This window comes from Alosa alosa, chromosome 1 (assembly GCF_017589495.1).
Source record: "Alosa alosa isolate M-15738 ecotype Scorff River chromosome 1, AALO_Geno_1.1, whole genome shotgun sequence".
NCBI classification, from domain to species: Eukaryota; Metazoa; Chordata; class Actinopteri; order Clupeiformes; family Clupeidae; genus Alosa; species Alosa alosa.
The window spans coordinates 11,928,981-11,950,584 of NC_063189.1; the positions used below are offsets into that span (position 1 = coordinate 11,928,981).

Genomic DNA, 21,604 nt, shown 5'->3' on the forward strand with positions numbered 1-21,604 from the left:
CAGGGCTGACTCAGTGCTTTCCCCAGCCGACTCTTCCTCTTCTCTGTCCAGAGGTGGGGCGCGCGCAGGACAATGACAGCTGGGGAGACCGGAGGATGATGATCGGGCACAGCAATTCTTTTTTTTCCCCAACTAATTACGCAATTAGAAATTCAGTTAAGAGTGAGGCATTTCATTTTCTTCCATGGAGCTTGATGTCATCCCAATGTCATCACATCTCTTTTGCTCATGTATGCTGTGGTTGACTTAGGAATGTAAGGACATACACAGATGAAATCCACCACACTGTGGCTGGCTGCCTCACTGACATTCTGATCTCATGTGCAAACTCCAGTTGTGTAGGAGGCCGGTCTGTCTTCTTTTGTGTCTCGGTGAAAGCACCTTTTTAGATTGTGCGGCTGGGCTATGTGTGTGTTGTGTGTGTGTGTGTGTGTGTGTGTGTGTGTGTGTGTGTGTGTGTGTCAGGGGGGGAGGGGGAGAGTGGGTTCTGTGAAATAACAGGGAGATTTTTCTGCCAATTTTATAGGAAACGGCAGGGGGCAAAGGCTGTGGATTTTTTTTTCCAACCATGAAAGGAGTGCCAAGGCAAGGGGAAAAAAGAGAGAGGGGTACAATGACAACCTTCTGCTACCCACAGGCTGTGTGAGCAGGCGAACACAAGAGGATGACGCCTGGCCTGGGGTGAATGGCAGAGGTGGCCCTTTTGGAGGGAAAATGAAGCGTTCCACCACAGCAGCGATCATCACAAGGATTGTCTGAAATGGTGCCGGCATAGTAATTAGGTAAGGGACCAGGATGGGCCGAAATCTGACAGAGCGAAATGCAGAAAGGTGTCAATTGCAAAGCTGTCTATATGTCAGGGATAAAAAAAAAGATGAATCAGCTCTTGAAATAGTCTCCTGTGATCTATGTGTGGCACTGCTCTGCTAGAAGAAGAATCTGTTTGCTCAAGACAAAAAAAGAGGCTGACTATCACATAGTATATAACAGGTATCACTCTGCACATTTGATAAGTAACTCTGAATAATGTCCAAGATCTGTGTGCGGAAGTTGAAGAGATGTAAGAAATGTAGGCCTGCTAAGTACTCACAGAGCTTGTTCATTTGAAAACTGTCAAGACACAGCAGAGCAAGCGTTACTGGGGAAACCTTAAAAAAAAAATCCCCAGGAAAGATCACAATTTGTGGCACAAAAGAACCTTACTGAGCTTTGAGCAATCAGCATCAATGTTAGAATTTTGCCAACCTCCACCAGACCCAGATCAGCTGCATACCCTCCTTGCAGTGTGTGCAATGCTGAACTACCATACAGCCTACTGCTAAAACAACTGATACACAGGGACACTAATCTCTGTGGATGCCTCCTGATTGGTGAACGCATTTGTACCAGACTGGATGTTTTATTGCTCCTACCAGGCCCCAGGAAATCCCCAGAAACACATTTCTTTACCACTGAGTATCTATTTTCAAGATAACCATCACAATGTAAAGCCAGCTTGCTTACTCTGAAAAAAAGGCCAGCTTTTAGGGAGCATGGAAATCTGGTCATTCAAACAACACATTACAAGTCAGAGCACTGACAAATTATTCAGGGTATGGGGTAAATAATGAGATAAACATCTAGGAAGAAGGCCGTTTTTTTCTGCAGTGGTTCGCTATTATGTCCGCCGGTGGCAGAACCCAGAGGGAACAATCCACCAACATACTGGTGACAGCTGTACTCAACATCGCAAAGCAGAGTTGGCAGCCTGGTTAAAATGAACACACACACCCATAGCTACACACATGCTGAGGGAGAGAGAAAAACATGCATTGCAGCAAGAGTGTAAATTCTTGTTCTATTCTCAGTTTCTATGTTGATGTATTATAGGCAACACCTGGAAGCAGAAAACTGGTAATGGAATAGGTGTCTTTTCTCCTCAGACTTTGACAGGCATTTTTATGTCAGTAATTTATGAAGTGTTGTGGGGTAGCTCCACGGAAGACTGCATTTTAATTAGACAATTGTTTAGCATTCATGACTCTGGCTGGAACAAACTCTCTAACCTTTTCTTTTCAGAGGAAAGACTCTTAAAACTACATGTATCAAAGACTAAATGCCTGACTAGAAGCCTAACTCGCCAGATCCCATTGTGCACCTCCAGCTGAAGGATTTGCATCAGTGTCAACCCAACCCATCTACAAAAATAAAAAGAGAAGTTCCATTTTTTAACATTTTAATCATACCATAAAAAAGGGCACCTCTCTGCATCACTTGGCAGCTCATTTCAAGTTCAAGGCCATCTCTCTCTTTTTTCATCTCAAAGATGCCTGAGGCTTTTAATTGCTTTCAAAGCTATAGTGCAGTTCCTTTTCAAAGTAAATTTGTGCAAATGGGCAAATGAGTCGATTTGATGCTAGCGCTGTCAACTCAAAAAGGTAAATAAACATTCCCTCTTTTCAAAAGAGGTAATTAAAACTGGGGATTGGAGCTTCAGTGGGCGGGTGTGCATGTGGTTCATGTGTCCTCTTGTCTACGCAACGTGAGAAATCAGCAGTGGTCGCTGGAGTGCCTCCTTAGCCTCATCTCCATCCCACAGCCCTAATGGGGGCTCTCAGGGGGTGGGGGCAGTCACAGCTCTTTCTCTCCACTCCCCCGCTGCTGAGGAGTGCCAGTGCGCAGGCAGCTCGGAGAGAGACCTCCGACCACAGGTCCGCTAGTCGAGCGGGGTAGAAGCACTGTCAGTTGTAACTGAGCTTGTGGTGCTTCACATGCAGCTAAGGGCTTCCATCATATACAATGGACACTTAATAGCACAGCGAATATATGGGGACAACAAGAATCAACTGCTAGACTCATTTAACATCAAACAGTAAGCGAGACCACTGCTTAAATGAAAAGTCGATCATTTATTTATTTTTTTGCAAAGTAGTTAAAATTGGAGGATGGAAAGACACAAATAGGAATAGGTGTTGTACACTACAGGATTCCTATGCAAAGACAAACACCGCTCTCTGGGAACCCATGGCTGATGTGGGACCACGCTCAAAAATGCTCTATAAATTATAAAAATAAATAATACTTAGACCGACACTCAATGATGAAAGAGCAGCTGCATTGTAAGTGATTGGGGGAAAAAAGGTTTCATAAATTACATGTAGTGAACTCACAACAGCAATTTCCAATGTTTGCACTAGTGGAAAGTCTGATATTCCTGTAGATTTGCACTTTTGTCAAAAAAAAGTATAGACTTAGAATTCAATGTCTGATGTTTTTGGAAATCTAAGAAGGGAACACTAATGGATTCCCAGATTAAAAGCCTGGCTTCTAAGTCTGCTCTTGCTTAAAAACTTAAAACTAAGTTTTCTTCTATGCGTCCTTTAACCCTGAACCTGAAATGCAAAGGGAAGCCTACATCCAAGCCCTTAAGATCAATGACAACTGAAATAGCAAGACTTTAAAAACCTGTTTCATCTGAATCCTTTCCTAGCTCTATTGAGTGTTTATCTATTGGCCAATATTTTTCCCCAATGTAGCCTAATTAATCAGAAAGGATTTTTTTTTTGCTTGCACATGCGTTGTGCGAAATGAGAGCCATGCTATCTGAGAATATCAAACATGAAAAATACTTTCTTATTTGTTGCAAATATGAATACAATACATGAGTTATTACAATATACTGAATGTACTGTAAACTTTTTTCCACTTTGCAAAGAGCTTTGCCCAATGGAAAATTAGGGAAAAGACCAGCGTTTCAATCTGAGAATGTAATTGACAGACATTACAAGACAATGGACATTAAAATAAGAGATGGATAACAGGCTAAAAAAAAAAAGAAGCATTGCTCGATTGACAACCTGTACAAGGAAAAGCATTTCATTGTGGTCTGTTCTTGTGCTTTGGCCTTAATCGTCACTAAGTTCCGCTGTGGTTGTCTTTATTCCGGCTGACACTTGTGATGTCTCCATCCAGTCACCTCAGTTGATTTTTGTGATGTTCACGTCACTCAGTAAGGACCTTTATTTATTCACAACTAAAGAGGCTTGTTTAAGGAGAGAGGCGATCAGTGATGCACGTCTTCGTCCTCTCCCCTTCTCTCCAGAAGCGTTCACTTGATTTCAGTCTAAAATCCACATCGCTAACGACAGAGTCCGTCTGCTCCAAAGGAAGTCGTAGACATAAATCAAAAACTCTTCCGCACATTCACTTATTCGCAACCTGTCCAAGTGTTTGCTTTTGCTCAAGCAAACAATGCCAATCCAGTCACTGGCCTTCCGAACATGAGAATGACGTCGTTTTCCCAAGGGGTCGATGATCAAACAAGCTCAAGTACCTGTGCAGGAAGAAAACACATATTAACCTACTAAGACAACACTGAAGACCCCTATTACTCAGTTGCCCACACCTCTGCAGTCTCATGTTTGCATGCAGTCTGGTATTATTACTGGTATGAGGATTAGTAGCAGTATCTAGTATCAAGAGGAGGATCCTAGACTTTAAATGAACATCACAAAAGAATACCAGACCTTTATTGTTCCTTGACTGTTGGCCGCGATCAGCACATTAGACTCCTGTGCAATAAAGAAAAGGACAGATAAGGGTTCTGATTATTACCAGCAACAATGTTTTGCATGAACTTACTCTATAGGTGAGCAAAAGGCACCACTTCTTCAATTTTGACACCTTTGCACAAATGGCTAAATCACTGTGCTGCATTAGCGCTACATCTAATGCCTGTGTGCTCATGCATAAAGCTGCTATTTTCAGAGAGTGGGAATGACAAGAGAACAGAGTTATGCAACATGGAAATAGATGTGGAGGTTGGGAGAACTTCAGGCCATGTTTGTTTTATGATACATTTGCAGTTTGACTGTGGTGCAGATGAAGTATTGATACAAGCTGGTTTTAAGGTCCCCCCCTCCCCCCTCAACACAGGGATGGCATAGTTCCAGGCTGGGGGCTGTTTTTATTTGTTTGTTTGTTTGTTTGCGTAAGCACTTCGCTGCATGAGGTCCAGTAGCCACAGGGCTAGAGGCAGGCATTCAGAATCCCATATAAACAGCACACTGCTTTTTCACATAAAAGAAAAAGGTGCTAAAAGATTCATATTTATCAAAGGTACACCTAACATATGTTAATGGAATATCAGAGAACCGTGTGTGTTTGTGTGAGAGAGAGAAAGTAAAAAAATCACCCATCTCATTCATCCTCATCCATCTCATTCCATTCCAACTTTTTAAATGTCTTAAGACTCTGTTACTATTCACTATTCATTAAATTCACGATCAATACTAAATCAACACTATTCACATAAAAATCCATCATATTCAGGCCATCTTCAAAATGTCCATCAAGTCATCTGAATACCTCTTACCTGACTGCCAGACAAAGTTTCCTAACATTATCACTAATTTACAGCTGCTCTTTTGTTTTAATTGATGTCTGAGGAGCCAGTCTGAGTGAGATTATTCAGGCCACATCATACCCCATCTGGCAGCGCCCTCCAGCACACAGCGCTGACAAACTCGTTGGTGTCGTCCTCCTTCTTGTCCTTGTCCAACACACTCTTCACGGTGTCGAACTTGAAAGTCAGCAGCGTTTTGGATAGCCCTTTGTAGTAGAGATAAAGGGAGTTGTTCTCGCTTCCTGCAGGGGGGGAGGAATACAGAGCGACCACACGGTGTCAGTGATAAAGTGCCTCATCATAGGCTTCCGCCAGCAGTGCTTTGCACTCATTACATCCAGCCATCTCCTTTAAAAGACAAGCCCATATGATATGATACCAATTCTCCCCTCGTATGTCTAATAAACACAAACACACACTCCCTCCCCCGGGGCAGCAGGGGACTCTGATAGACGACCCTTGGTGCCCAACACCAATCACGGCGCCACTTTAATCGAGGAGGAAGAGCAGCTCTCTGTTCGGTGCCAGGGTCTCTGATGCCCCGCAGCAGAAATACCGGTGCCAGCTGGGCCTTTTGTACATCTCTCCTCTGCACCACCACCACCACCACCACTACTACCACCCCCTGAGGAAAAGAGGAGCTGTGTGGTCTCTCACCACACGCCACATAGTCTCCATTGGAGGCCAGTCCCACAAAGTTCTTCTCGTTGATGTGGCCTTTAAAGGAGCGCAGGCAGTAGGGCTTGTTGACGTTCCACAGCTTCAGTTGACTGTCCGTGGAGCTGTCAGGGGTAGGGGAGGGGGTGGGGGAGCAGAAGGGCACAGAGAACATCTTAGATGGAAGAAAATAAAGTACTTTGGTAAAAATGAAGTACACATGATTCCATTTGACAAAAACACAAAACGCAGGCCTGTGGGACTTACGCAGACACGATTTCCTCCCCGTTGACAAATTTCGCATAAGAAACAGCTTTCCTGTGTCCCTTGAAGACCATGATCGGTTGCTTGGTGTTCCGCAGATCATAGTAGTGGACACAATGGTCTGCAAGATCATGAACATATTAGCCTAAAAGGCATTCTCTAAACATTAGACTAGATTTGTGATGGGGCAAAAGTATTTAATTGCGACGTAGGGATGGCAAATACCTGCACAGCCAAAGGCAAGGTGATACCTCGAGGTGGGACTGAACTTAACACAGCATACATTTGCCTTGGCCTCGATGCTTGCCACAGAGTTGTCAAGGTTGGTAGACCATAACTTCACTAAAAGAGCACAAACGTTTCCATAAATTATTTACTACTTGTTTGCAGTGGAATGTCAAAACAATAGTTTTAAAGCAGAACACCAGTGACCAACACACTTGACAACCCGTCTTTTGTTATGAAATTAGTAGGGGTTTCACGATTCTCCAAATCCTCGATTCGATGTAATTTTCTATTTTAAAAAGTCACGATTCGATTTTTTTTTCCGATCTTTTTTTAATATTACTATTAATGCATTCCTTATATGTTATTTACTCTTTTTGGCCTTTTCCTTTTCTGTTTCGGGGGGCTTTATTTTGAAACCGCTTTTTATTTTGAAACCGTTCCAACCGCAAGGTTGTAATGTAAACAGAACCAACATTAGGCTAAAACAGAGACGTGAACATAGTGAAATGAAACAACACAGAATGATAATTTGATTGTTTCAGCACACTCTGAAGAGAACCAAGGTTAGTGTTCATGGAATATGTACTTATCAATGTGCATTTTAAGCCTTAAAGTAACTTTGGACTGTAACTAGAGCACCTTTTCACAAGTTGAGTATGCTAAGTTAGTTTTAATTGATGTGAATGAATGAATACTTCCACACCGGTGATTTCAAAGTAGCAAGAGGGGCTTTGATTTCGGTAGGTTGATGTGTATATTTTAACTGGCTGCAGCCTAAAATTAGAGGAGTGTTGATGCTGCAGTTCAGCACGTGCGTGTGTGTTTGTGCGTCTTGGCATACATGCTGGACGTGACATTGGGGGTGTGGCTGCATCGACAATTCTACTTTTAAGTTCGAAGTTCGAGATTGAGATGTAATTTCGATCGTTTTCGATATAAAATCGAAACCGTAAAACCCTTAGAAATTAGCCTATTATAAAAATAGTTCTTGAAATTATAATAAGCTACTATAATAATAAATTACTGAGATGAGGACGATGAGACAGAGGTTTGATTAGAAAAGCCTGCAGAAAACACAACAGCTTCTGGAGCATCAAGAGATACTGAACCATTGCTGATGCAGTTTGAAGTTCATATCACAGAGAAATTAGCTTTGAATACAGAAACCTTTTCTTTTCAGGTCTTTTTCAATGCATCACTTTAATCTACAGCCATCAAAATGATGCTCCATGCAGCAATAAAGCTGGAAGATGTTAAAATGTTGAAATGCTTCAGGCTGGAAAAAAAAAAAACGCTTATACTGGTAAGTGATGCCTTCTGTTGTTTACACAAGCGTAAAATTCTCCCTCCTACCTTTTGCATCATCTGAGCCGGAAGCCAGAAGTTTAGGGTCCATCAGATTGAAATCCACACTCCAACACCTCTTCTCATGTTCCTGAGGGAACCACGGCAAATGGGTTTAGACACAACGCACACACGTCTGAAGGGCCCAGGCAATCTTGGGCAGTTTAAACATAATGCACGGACACGTTAAGAGGAAATTCAAATCTGAAGGCCCCCACAATAGCACTCCAGGCAAAGATTCCCTGGTGCGTATTTCAATTCATGAAGTGACCACGGGCTCCCGCTATGAAATAAACATTGAGGGGAAAAAAAGGAAAATAAAATTTCTGCCTACAGAGCAGCACAGAGAATACAGTAAACATGTTTCCGTCATATACATACGCACATACTGTATGTAATGCAGCCTAACTATGGGCAACTTCATGTTATGAAAAACTTCAAAAGCTCCTTTTCTACAGGACTTGACTTTTAAATCACCAATGAGATATAGCGAAAGCCCAGAGGTGATACCCTGTTGGCCAGAGTCATTATTCACAACAGGCAGTGGGGGAAAAAAACTGCATAATGGATTTTTAAAAACCGCTCTGTGAACTCCCTCCTGATGCATAAGGCATCGAGGCAGGCAAGACACTCCCACTGGCCTGAGCAGGGTTACGTACCTGGTAGACTTTGGACCTTTGACCCGTGAAGCCGTCCCAGAGGATGACTGTCCCCTCGTAGTCGCTGCTTGCCAACAGATTCTTGTGGTAGCTACTCCAGCTGATACAGCTGCATGGGAGGAAATGTACAAGTACAGCATGTAAGGAGGAAACAGTTACACATGCAAGCGTTTTTCCAGCAGAGAATGTCAACGTGGACAGGCACACCTAATTTTGGAGTTGCACGTCATCTCGTTGACGGGATAATGGATGTCCACGGCATCCTGAATCACAGTGCCGTACTCGTACACCTTAATTTTCTTGGTGACGCCGGCAATGGCGAAGTAATCACAGTCGCGGTCAAACTCGATGCTGCGGAAGGGAGAGGCAGGGTGAGACAGAGGGGAGAACAGTCAAACCTGGCGCCAGAGCACCGCTTCACAGCCAACACGACCCCGACCAGTGCCAGCTAGCAGCTTTCACAGGTCCCTCTCCATTACAAACATGCCTCCAGACAGGCAAGCTTTATCGTACACTCGCTACTGCATCTACACTGCATTAATAAATCAGCGTTCACCTAGGTGTCTTCATCATGAGCTGCTGAATGAAACTGAAAACAGCACAGCTATACAGAACTACAGAATACATTATTTTCATTAAAGCCCAGATGCATCAAGCAAACTGCTGAATTTCTAAACAATTCATAGTGGAGACACAGTGTTAAAATGTATTTTCAAATGACTCCACAGATTACAAACAAAGAAAAGTCTTTCATTACACAAGAACACCATCTAGTGGATTTTACTGGTACTGAAAGCTTAACACATAAGAGAGCCATACTTTTTTAAAGGGGCAGCTAATGGCATCATCTTTTCAGTTATTCTAACGTTAATCAGTCATTTTGAAGGACAACTAAGAGAACGAGTCAAAGCCTAAGATACATCTGTAAGACGGCAGTACCTGGAGACAATACTGGAGCCGTTGTAGAGGTCACTTGCATAGGAGAGTGTGGCCAGAGGCCGGACAGAGTTGTACCGTGTGAATTTGGAGAGACACTCCATGAAATCGTCCAGCTGATTTACACTCCTACTGTCATCTTTAAGAAAACAAGACAAACCGAACAATTACATTAGTTTAGGGAGAGTTTAATTGGACACGTCTATCCAGAAAAACATCCATAAATCAACATTCAGTGATGTTTTAATGTCTAATATTACCGGTTATTCGAGACATCCTATTGGAGAAGTAGCATTGTTCCAGGTCTTCGAAGTGAGCAGTGAGTCTTTTTCGGCGTGACGCCAGTGTACTATTATACCAGGTTTGTCTTTTCCCCTAAAAAAAACAGTTTATGTCACTCCTACAGTCACATCGAAGTATGCCGCCATACACCCCAAACTGACTTAAAAAGCATAATGCTAAATATAACTTATGCTAAAATGACTCAAATTCATTCTAAATTAATTTTTACTGTAATGAAATAATGTTTTCCTTTAGCCTTTTGAGCGGATTTCTTTGCCATACTTACAGTTAAACTTGAACATATACATGGGAATTACTTCTAAACATTTAACTGAGGTACCAGTGGCTCAAATTATTAAAACAAATGTATAGAAGCCTTAATGCCAAATAATTAGCTTAGAGGCAACATTGAAAATCACATTCATCTTCATCTGAAACCCTTCTTTATGTCAGAATAAACACAAAGGCTTGCCATTACCTGAGAGCTTCCGCCAAATCCCGGAGGTTGACTATAATCTGTGGGCTCTATAATACTACTGTGAAGAAAAGAAAATCACAGCGTGACTTCACGGAACATTTCAAAAGTCAGGCTATTCAACGTGGGATTCACTGAGCAACAATTCCCACTCCGCCTTCAGAGTCAGCAGCACCAGTGCACTTCCCTGGTCAAGGCCTCGCTCACCTGGGTGCAGGAGAAGGGGCTTCAAACTGAGGGACTGTGCTGTCCAAATTGGGGTCCATGTCACTTGCTGGTGAATGTAGTCCACTCATTTCCTACAATGATTCACAATAGATGGAAACAGTACCAATAGCAAGACATTAGTTATGACAACCAAAACCATTGACTTAACATTGCTCATGCAGAGCCAGCTTGCAGTTCATAAAAGCATCTTTTTTTGTCTGTGCATACAGTTGAACTCAAAAGTATTCGGCCTCCTGAGTTCTCAAGATGTTCTGGTGATTTGTGGACATCTTATATCGCAAGCCAATTTTTCATGCATTTCTTAGCCACAAGAGAGTTGTGAGGTTATACTTTACTTATTGATGTTCTGAAAGTGTGATAGTCATAAGCAGTAATACAACACGCTCTGCTTAAACGCTTGATTCTAGTGTTTACATTTTTGCGCTTTCCTTCATGTCCGGTTAGGAGTGTCTAATGTACAGATGCCCAAAGGAAACAAGCAAAGCAATGAGCAAGTCTACTTTGCATGAAACAAAAGGTGATTCAAAATACTTGGCAAAATCATTTAGCTTATTTAGAAACATGAACACAGCTTTCATGCGACAGACAATGCAAGTTTCATGCAAGACAATGAAATTAGTCTCCTATATCTGCATTGGGTCAACTGTGTTATGTCAAACTATAAGCAACATGTAGAGCTTCCTTTTAGCCTTTTTGAGAGTTTTGTTTTCTTTTCCAACTAGAGCATACAAATAGGACGTACTTCTAAATACATTTAACTGAGGTACCAGTGGCTCAAATCTTTTAAAACAAATACATAGCCTTAATGACAACTAATTAGTTTAAAGGGCAACACTGAACATTCAATTGAATTTTGTATGTAGGTGTTTTAATGTATTATTAATATATTTTTGAGAGTAAAGGGGGTTGAAAAAGTTCTGCTAAAAAAATAACTAGATGTATCGCAGAGCGGTACAAAATATTACCGCCGCCCAGTCCATCACATGTTTTCCACAAAAATAAGTCACGCTGAAAGGCATATATGATTCTAACTCTCTCACTGAATTGCATTATGCACACTCAATTCTCACTGGTATCTGCTAGACAACAAGTACCAAAACATGATTAGTTCATAGATTTCACATGTAAAATACATTTTATACAACCCCACCCCCATCTTCCTGTTCATAATTCTGAGAAATTCTTGAATTGTGTGCATGTGTGCGTGTACATGTTTATGTTTATGTGTGTGGGTGGGTGGGTGGGTGTGTGTGTGTGTGTGCATGTGCATGTGCTTGTGTGTTTGCCTGTTTATGTGCCTGTGCGTGTGCATGTGCATGCATGCGTATGTCTACTGTGTGAGTATGTGTCATACGTAGGATTACTGTGAATTTATGTGTGTGCGTGTGTATCTGTTTATGCACATGTGTGCACATGGAATGGGTTTACATGACCCCTGGAGGCAAACATCGCGAAAAAATTGGTCCCTCCCTCGGTTCCCAAGATATTCACAGAAAACTGTGTCTGCCCTACCCTCCTTTTCGGGGTCCAGTCCAGCGGGGGCTACAGATCAAAGCGAAAACGATGGTTCCATGCTATCCATGTGGGGTTACATGCCCACCAAGTTTAGTGTACCCGGTCTTTCAGTGTCCCGAATCCTTGTTGGTGTCACGGTCACTAAATGTACACATAAATTATTTTATTGTAAGGCCCCATGAACGAAAGGCCACGAAACTTGGCATGCATTCAGAGGGTGTCATAATGATTCTACACTTTCAATTTAGTTGCAGTTTTGACCATGTCAGCCAGAGATATTGTGATGAAAACACCTAATGTTTAAGCTTTTTAATTTTTTAACTAGGTGGCTTATATACATGAAATAAGTGGTAATGGGATAGGTTGGCATGCCCCTTAAGACCAACATACAAAAAATTGGACCTCCTAGGCCCTCACGGTTCTCGAGATATTCACAGAAAACTGTCTCCGGCCACCTACAGGCCAGTTGGTGTATAGTAACATAAATTAATTTATTGTGTGGCCCCCATGAACGGAATTCCACGAAACTTGGCGTGCATTCAGAGGATGTCATAATGATCCTACACTTCCAATTTCGTGCAGTTTTGACTATGTTAGGTCACAGATGCCTGCAATTACAACACCTTATTTTTTACTTTTTGTGTTTAACTAGGTGGCTATACATGAAATGAGTGGTTATGGAATGGGTTGACATGGCCCCTTGAGATCAACATACAAAAAAAAAATGGTCCTCCTAAACCCTACAGTTCTCAAGATATTCACAGAAAACTGTGACATAAATTATTTTATTGTAAGGCCCCCATGAACGAAAGTCCACGAAACTTGGCATGCATTCAGAGGGTGTCATAATGATTCTACACTTTCAATTTCGTGCAGTTTTGACCATGTCAGCCAGAGATATTGTGATGAAAAACACCTAATGTTTCGCTTTTTAATTTTTAACTAGGGTGGCTTTATACATGAAATAAGTGGTAATGGGATAGGTTGGCATGCCCCTTAAGACCAACATACAAAAAAAGGTGGACCTCCTAGGCCCCACGGTTCTCGAGATATTCACAGAAAACTGTCTCCGGCCACCTACAGGCCAGTTGGTGTATAGTAACATAAATTAATTTATTGGTGGCCCCCATGAACGGAATTCCACGAAACTTGGCGTGCATTCAGAGGGGATGTCATAATGATCCTACACTTCCAATTTCGTGCAGTTTTGACTATGTTAGGGTCACAGATGCCTGCAATTACAACACCTTATTTTTACTTTTTGTGTTTAACTAGGTGGCTTATACATGAAATGAGTGGTTATGGAATGGGTTGACATGGCCCCTTGAGATCAACATACAAAAAAAAATGGTCCTCCTAAACCCTACAGTTCTCAAGATATTCACAGAAAACTGTGTCTGCCCTACCCTCCTTTCGGGGGGTCCAGTCCAGCGGGGGCTACAGATCAAAACGAAAACGATGGTTCCATGCTATCCATGTGGGGTTACATGCCCACCAAGTTTCCGGTACCCGGTCTTACAGTTTCCGGAATCCTTGACGGAAATTTGGACATGCTTGGAAAAGAAAAAAAAAAAAAAAAAATAAATGACTAAACCTTTGCCAGGCCGGTCGGTCATAATAATAATAAAAAAATTAAAAAAAAAAAAACGCACAACTGACCAAATATATCATGTCAAAGACAAATACTTACCTCAACTCGTTTGATGTCCTCCTCCAAAAAGTTGACCTCCTTTTGTAACTGATCTAGTTGCTGAGGAGTAACAAAACAGCCATCAGCACAAACGTTCATTTGAAGTTGGTACAAGGGCTTGAAGCATAGAAAGAGGTCAACATTTCAGAGTGGGAATGTATGAAGATTAAAGAGTACTGGCACCTCTCTCTTATTTCGTCTCGCCTCCTGAAGAAATTCCATTAAGATTTGGCGCTGAGCAGCTTGGGATTCCTAACAGACAGTGAATGGGTCAATGCATCACCAAATCTGTATTCCACTTGACGACTATTAAAGACTGAAAAGGGGAAACCCAGCTTACCGCCTCTAGCTGCTTCTTCTTTTGCAGGAATAACTCCAACATGTAGTTGACGTTTGCCAAATCCAGACTTTCTTGATCTGTGCCCAGAACATCTTGGGAAAATGGCCATCTATGACCATTCTATAGATAGAGCAGATATGTTATTGTACATGCTATGAGATTAATTAAAACTCCTGCATTTCCAACTGGAAAACAATTAAAACTAAAAAACATAGGGATGGCAGAACATTTTTTCATGCATGATACTGATACCTCAATCATGAGTATCTAGCGATACCAATCTGATATGGCCATGCTCCCTCTTTTAAACAATTAAATTGCTGATAATACTTCTTCCATCATGCATGTTGCAGAGGCAGCAATGGTTCAGTCTAGAGTTCCTAACATTAAACAAACAATGGCTCAGGCAGCCACAACTGCACATTCATGCTACGGTGGTTTACTATTCCTGTGTGTTACAGTGCACAAACAAGCAGGTGACTAATACAGGTGAATAATAGCAAAAGAAAATGGCTATTTACCTATAAAACAGTGTCAAAATGCTATAAAAAATTCCACTACTGTACTGTAAAGTGATCGCTAGGTTTACTCAGCCTCCTTCCCTCCTCGAAACCCTATCCCCCCCCACACACACACACACACACACTTCACATTCAGTCTGACTCCAAGTAGCACCTGTAACTAGGTAACCCTAAGTGTTAGACATCTTCAACTGAGCCAGACTGAGCCACTGTGGCACCTACAACTAAGATTAAGAGTAAGAAAACAGAATGTGGATAGGGCATGTTTGCTCCCTAATGCGAAATAAGAAAATCAGGTCTTTAGGACAAGTTCTGTGGCTGAAATGAGCAAAGATATTCAAAGCAATTACATAATAATCTATTATCAATTACATAATAATCTATCAGATCTTAAACAGTCCGGCCCATGCCTGAATTCAACTTTACTTCAACTTTAAATCAAGTTATTATGTTGTCATGTAGCCTACAGTATGTATGCTCATTGGTTGTGATACGGAGGGCAAATATTTCTGTGGGAGATGCATTAGGATTGGGATTGCGTATATTGTGGTGGATATAGTTATCTGCAGTCACAACCGTGACTAACACAAACTAATCACAAATGAGCAGAGGCGGTTTAAGATCTGATTTGAGACGAGGAAAGTTTGTTGTGTTGCCGTTGTCAGTGAATGAGCCCGCCATGATGCTCATCCGTGTTCTGTGTGACATAGCGTCTCTCTTTAAAGTGTGTCCTTCCAAGTATAGTTCAGCATTCACGTGAATGGATTACATTATTATTCATTTCATTTTCCAATATCCAATCCAGGAATTTTGGCCAGTATCAGAACGATACAGACCCTGAATACCAGATCGGAGCTACAACAAACAATCTTATTAAAGAGGGTCACTTACAGGATGGTCTCTCTTAAGTCGCTTCTCCTCAAAGCGCTGCTTCTGCTTTAGAATGAGCTCATTTACTACAAAAATGCACAAATGCATATAAAGTATAAGTAACACAAACACCTTGCAATTCACCAACAATTAAGTGCTGTCAGACTTTATAGATATACATAGTGATGAAGTCTTCTTAACAGATCTAATAACCTATTAATCCCTAATGATACCCTTGAAAAAGACAACACTGCACATTGTATTTGTATGGTAAACACATGTTAGAAATCCCAAATGAGGTCTGCATTTAATTCCGTTTAAGATCTCTCAAAAACACAAAGAGAACATGACTACATTAACAACCAGCAGGAAGGTGGGCACAGCTGGTGTATAACATTTGATTATGATACCTATGAAATGAGATATGGAAAAAATAATTACTGAGGTGAGTAATAACAGCCTGCATTACAGAAAAGTTTGTTCTAATAATAAACCATGTTAAATTGACATACCAAGAAAGTTTGGATAGAGTTGATCCACATTATCGATAATGTAGTTACATTTTGGGCACCTGTTGCTGTCTTCCAAGCTCTGACGGATACACTTGTAACTAAGCATAAGGAAATTGAGAACAAGATTAATCAAATCTATAACTGGTACGTTAGTAAGTGTGCACAATTATGACAAATATGGATTGAGTTTATAGACATGCATGTGTATACACTTAGTTTTTCAATTAAAGAGAAATATGATAAGTATGTAAAAAGGACATAGGTGTGAGTGACAACATCGCTACTCACCAGAAACTATGACCACACTTTGTCATGTGAGCTTCCTCTATCATCTCAAAACAGATGGGACTTGTAAAACAACAGACACATTATCGTTACTTAACGTTACACACATTTTAGCATGTTAAATTCAAGGAAAGCCTCTTTGCCCCGATGTTATGACAAAGGCCATTGACTAATGACACTGATTAAACTCTCTTGGGTAACGATAGATTTACCGTTCTGAACAGCATTAAAACCGATTAAATTAACGTTACATTGTAGAGGGTAACTGCGTACGTTAGCTAACTGGCAACCTACAACCCATTAACAATACCAGATCTCCCTTTTCAACGCATTATACTTGATGCAACATCCGTTTCAAAACCGATCCGTTTGATAATAGTTTGCAACAAAGTCTGCCAAATCAGAATTGCGGAATGTTGCGATAACAAGCTACGTAGCTTCTAGCTAAGGTAACTATCTTAAGATGGCTAACTTTACCGTTGCTGGCTGGTTCGTTCTCAGGGTGCTCTTTACAACTTTGTATTCTAGTTGGATGGATTCTGCAGCATCAAAGCCGGGGAAAGTCAAACGAAGTTCAAAGTCTGAACATCCCACAATGGCGTTTCAAAACAGATCACCACAATAGCTACCTAACGGGATTTCAAACTGAGATTTAACGTTAGCTGTTCAGATGCCACCTAAAATTACCCATGCAACGTTAGCAATAGCAAAGTTAGCAGCTTGGCCATCACTAGTTTGGATAACTTTCAACAGCTTGGTGGCATTACTCAACAAATAACTCACCATACAAAGTCATTGCTCTTATCTTCATAAGAATTTATAAGACCATTATAAAGGGGAGTTTGTAGATGTCGTTTTTTACTGCAGCTTCCTCCAGAAGAAGAGCCAGGTCTGCCACTAAGCGGTGTTAAATTGTTGCCCCTTTGAGATTGGACCACAAGTGAAGGTACAGGCAATCCTTCGCCTCCTGTTCCCATAGTTCGTGAGGATACTGCATTTCCAGAACTGTTCCCGTTTGTAGCATTGCTCACAGCACTGACTGCATTGGTGTTACTGGCAGGGCTGATACTGCTGCTTGTTCCAGGCCCTGAGCCTGACCCTCCACCAGTGAGCGGCTGCCGGCTACCTGACATTCTTCAAAGCCGCTGCTCAAGTCCACTGGAAGGCCGTAGCTAGCGTTGCTCGATTCTTCAAAGCATCCGGGCAGTGATCCCCGAGATAACAGGCTAGCTGACGTTAAGATTCGGTAATTCAGTAAGATATTCAAAAACGATGACACTCCAATGGCAACTGTTTAGCTAGTTATTTGGGATGGTACTGACGCAGCCCAAATGAATTAACACCGACCAAAACCGGTAAAATCTTGAGAACATTCAGCTCAGTGTCGTTTTGTTGACAAAATCTAACAGCATCGGCTTTAGCTAGCTAGTAGCTACGCTAAATATCCTCAGTTGCCCAGTAGCATGCGACAACTTCCTCTACCTCTTCGGAGAAGGTTGTTAGTTGAGGAATGTATCTTACCGCCATCTGCTGTGAAGGAGTACTTGATGTAGGCCTATACGGTATTCGTATTCCTAGGATATCTGCGCCAGACATAAAAAAAACATCAGATGGGGAAAATCTTTGTCTAACAGTTAGGCCTTTGGACTTACAGATAAAAAGCCATCAGTGCTCAAATGCAAGTCAATGGAATTGCAGAGTCAGATCTCAGAAATCAGATGAAAAAGCATATGGTCTATAAACCTCGATTAAGTCTATGAAATCACACCATTGAACGGGAAGCAAAACGGCATCAGATTAAATTGTTTATTTTTTTTCTATCAGACAGATAACAGAGGTTGTCCCGATAATTTATGCAGGTCTTAAGTCAAGCGCTAGGGGGCATTGCACCCTCTTTTAGTGGCTAACTATTTAAATGAATCAATAGCTTAAATGCCTGTAAATGACTAAATGCATAGGCCTGTGTCTCTGTCTGGTAACCACTGATGCATCTTCATCCAAACTTCACAAAAAAAAATACCTAAACTGAATAGGCGGCAATGTATAGGCTACCTCAAATGCTATCACATTTATTTGAGGTTGTGTTTATATTGGCACATACTTTTATTTCTTCCTGCCCCCTTCAAAAAAATATCTCCCCATCTGTGTAGGCTTAGGCTTACTATAGGCCTACAGTGCACTATTCTATGTTAATTAATTTATAGGCATTCATGATATGCATATTTGTGGTGGTTGGCAGCATTAATTTAAATGCAACAGTTTTTAACAGTGCAGTTAATTAGTGCAATGTGGTTATGATTCTAACCAGATTTAAGCACAATTAAGTACAACCAGGAAAATCATTGTGTGGTGGTCGATGTTGATATTGTGGTGGGCCGCCACAAATAAGTAAATGTATGGGAAACACTGCAGCTAATAATTTGCCCAACATGGTGCGTGAAGTTTCAATAGGCTAACTCAATTGACATTGTTTCTGACTCTCTGTTGCCCTTCATAAACACTACCATAACATTTTCAATAATGTCTTAAACTTGATTTGCACTTTGGTGGGAGAGTGATGGATATCATGACACTTGTTGTTAAACTTGACCCCGGAATCAACAAATGCAGCATTGTCCTTATGTGTATACTAGACATAAAGACAATTTGCTGATTTAATGGGAATAATATGACATTTTTCATTTTACTCAGCATTTGCCAAACTGAGTGTATCTTTATCAATTTAAATGTAACATGAATTTTCTTGAAATAGTGCATGGAGGGTGTAGACACTGGATTTGAATTTGCATAATTGTAGAATTTTGTTACTTTGCAAGCATCAAGTTTCACCTTTCTACAAATATCAGTTTTGTTCCATGGCCACATTAAGTAGCCTATCAGTGAAATAAAAGTAGAGAAAACAGTTTGTTTTAACTCTACTTTTATTATACATTATCCTGTCTTAAACCCAAATCAGCTGTGTCACTCTGACAGCACACACATGCTATCAGTTATGAACAACGTAAACATTATGTTTTCCCTCTGTGGCTTATGGTTACTTACAGTACAACAAACAACATGATGGAAGTACTATGCACCTACAGTATGTCACAGGAGAATCTTAGTGCAGGACCAAGGAGAAAAGTCAATAAACAAAGACCACCCCCACACACACACACACACACACTAAATTACACTCTGGCTAAAACTGTGAAAATAGGGATGTTTCTTTCTCTTCCCCAAACGTTTCTGCATTTGTCCAGCACATCAGGTTGAATTTTCCCCATTGTGTTTCCTGGTCAGTCAGACATGGGAAGGGGTTGGGCAGGCTCAAATGAAGGATAATCTCTTAGAGGTCCTTTGCAGTGGGGGGTGAGGCCCAGGAGCAACCATTCACTTTTTTTTGCATAGTTGCAGCTGGATCTCAAAGCACTTTCCTACAAAAAGCTGAATGTTTTGCAGGCAGATCCTCAGGCTGGTTGCGGAATTCTTGCCTCCCACTGTTAGGACCCTTTCTACCCCTGAAGGGGCCCCTACCACAACTGCCAGTCGCTCTAGTCAGGGTTGTTTGCAAATTGAGCCATGCAAAAATAGTGGGGTTAAAAAATGTAAATTTTGAAGTTAACTAGATATTCTTTTTCTTAATATGCAATTGTATCATGGTGCAAGTTTGAGTTAAAATGTGGGAAAATCCCCCTCAAGTCTAAGTATTAGTTTATGCACCTGCACAGTTCAGTGTTGTTACAGAGCTATTATTCAACTGGGATAACAGGGGGAAGGGCTTGTGCCGTACTCTCAAGTTCCTGTGTGGCACTGTACTGTCGGTCAACAGATTGCAAATTCAAGATGTTTGTTACTTTGTTTTGAGTATTTAGGGTTGGGTGAAATGTTGTCAAAACAGAAACAAAGACTTACACACAATAATGTGCTGTGCTGTAAAATTCTCTGAAAATCCCAATAATAATAATAATAATAATAATAAAAAAGCAGAAACAAAGAATTAGAAAGCACTCGCTGGGATGAGTCAGCTAAATGGTTGACAAATGTTTTTTTTTTTTTTTATGATTTTTGCCTAATGCTATAATTACATATTATGAATGTTTCTGACTGATGATTCATAGTTTATGGGCAAATGCTTACAGAGATTCCTTGACCACAAGAGCATCACAACTTAGACTGAAGTTGATCCTTTGGCTCTTATGGCAGAGATTCACTGCAGACATCCAAGAGCAACAGCATTTGCAGGCTTTCACTTCAAATTGAAACGGAAAAGTGACATTTCATTCAAAATGACTGACAAATTGATAGGGTGCACCTGTTTCTGACCTATATTTTATGTTAATAACAACATAAGGACCAATACATTCTTGTAAATGATTAAGCTAATTGTATCAGATTGATTTACATGTTTTAAAATAAGACATTTATATAGATTGATTTACATGTTTTAAAATAAGACATTTAAAGTTTGAAAACACTTACATATGTCTTTGTCCTCCTCTTGTCAATATCATAAGGCAATCAAACAACCTCAATCAGGCAACCTCAAATGAAAAGAAAGTTTAGCATTAATTAAGTTTAGCATTATAATCAAATAAGTATGTAATAGTATATAAAACAGGCATGAAATTAATATTATTATTATTATTATTATTATTATTGGTATTGATGATGTTGTTGTTGTTGTTGATGATGTTATTGTTGTTGTTGTTGTTATTGCTGTTGTTGCTTTCCACAATATGAAATCATGCATGCCTCAATGTATGTCCTTACAGTAATTAATTTCCTTTGAGAGAGAGAAAACTATGGATTTAAAGCACATGTGTTTCTCATTAAAACCAAAATCCCAATTTAAACTCTTACGTTGCAACTTTAATTTAGGTCATTCTGTTTTTATCATACCTAGAACAGTAGTTATCAATTTACAATGGTTTATCTAAGTTATTAAAGTCCTTTGGGTCTCTCATATATATTTAAATAAAAAAATGTGTTATATCAGTGTCGCCTATAACATTTACTGATTGCCACAATATAGCCATCATCATTTTTCCCGGCATGCCACTGAGCCTTGGTTTATTGTATTAAGTCAAAAGATTTTAAAAATGTTTTCTTGGGCTAACAGAATGTGATATTGGTATTGAAAAGACACCGTCCTCCACAGTAATATTACTCTTTCCGCATCTTGATCATTTGCCGCGCTGATTCGAAACTTAAGTTTTAAAACTTAACTTTTTTCAGATGCCTTGCAGATGTAGCTACTGGTGTCTCAACATCTGCTTGCGTTGTGGTAGGTAGGCTCGAGCAGTAGTTGTCACTGCGATTAATCTGGGGAAATGGCAAGCTGTTTAAAGGTCGCGGATAGGACATTGGCAGGCTACAGGAGGGGAGCAAGGTTTTCTCACAAATGTCTGAGCAGGGGCAGGGTTTGTGATGTCA

The 21,604-nt window shown here is 40.6% G+C and overlaps 1 protein-coding gene across 1 annotated transcript; it reads right to left on the minus strand.

Annotated features, from left to right (window-relative positions):
- Positions 1-2,868: 2,868 nt before the first annotated feature.
- On the minus strand, positions 2,869-17,649 carry cop1 (COP1 E3 ubiquitin ligase). The gene is made up of 20 exons (XM_048252956.1): positions 16,973-17,649; positions 16,193-16,252; positions 15,905-16,002; positions 15,414-15,478; positions 14,002-14,121; positions 13,845-13,913; positions 13,662-13,721; positions 10,436-10,527; positions 10,232-10,289; positions 9,732-9,846; positions 9,475-9,610; positions 8,743-8,886; positions 8,536-8,644; positions 7,886-7,967; positions 6,530-6,646; positions 6,308-6,425; positions 6,041-6,165; positions 5,465-5,625; positions 4,506-4,550; positions 2,869-4,312 (listed from the first exon to the last, which is right to left on the minus strand). The coding sequence occupies exons 1-20, from the start codon at positions 17,320-17,322 to the stop codon at positions 4,295-4,297; spliced, it is 2,142 nt and encodes a 713-aa protein (XP_048108913.1). The 5' UTR covers positions 17,323-17,649; the 3' UTR covers positions 2,869-4,294.
- Positions 17,650-21,604: the final 3,955 nt, after the last annotated feature.

Coding starts and splice junctions, on each gene's coding strand:
- cop1 (XM_048252956.1), bottom strand. CDS start 17,322: ATGTCAGGTAGCCGGCAGCCGCTCACTGGTGGAGGGTCAGGCTCAGGG. Junction 9,847..10,231: donor GATTTGGCGGAAGCTCTCAG/GTAATGGCAAGC, acceptor TGTTTTTTTTAG/GGGAAAAGACAAACCTGGTA. Junction 6,166..6,307: donor GGGGAGGAAATCGTGTCTGC/GTAAGTCCCACA, acceptor TACCCCTGACAG/CTCCACGGACAGTCAACTGA.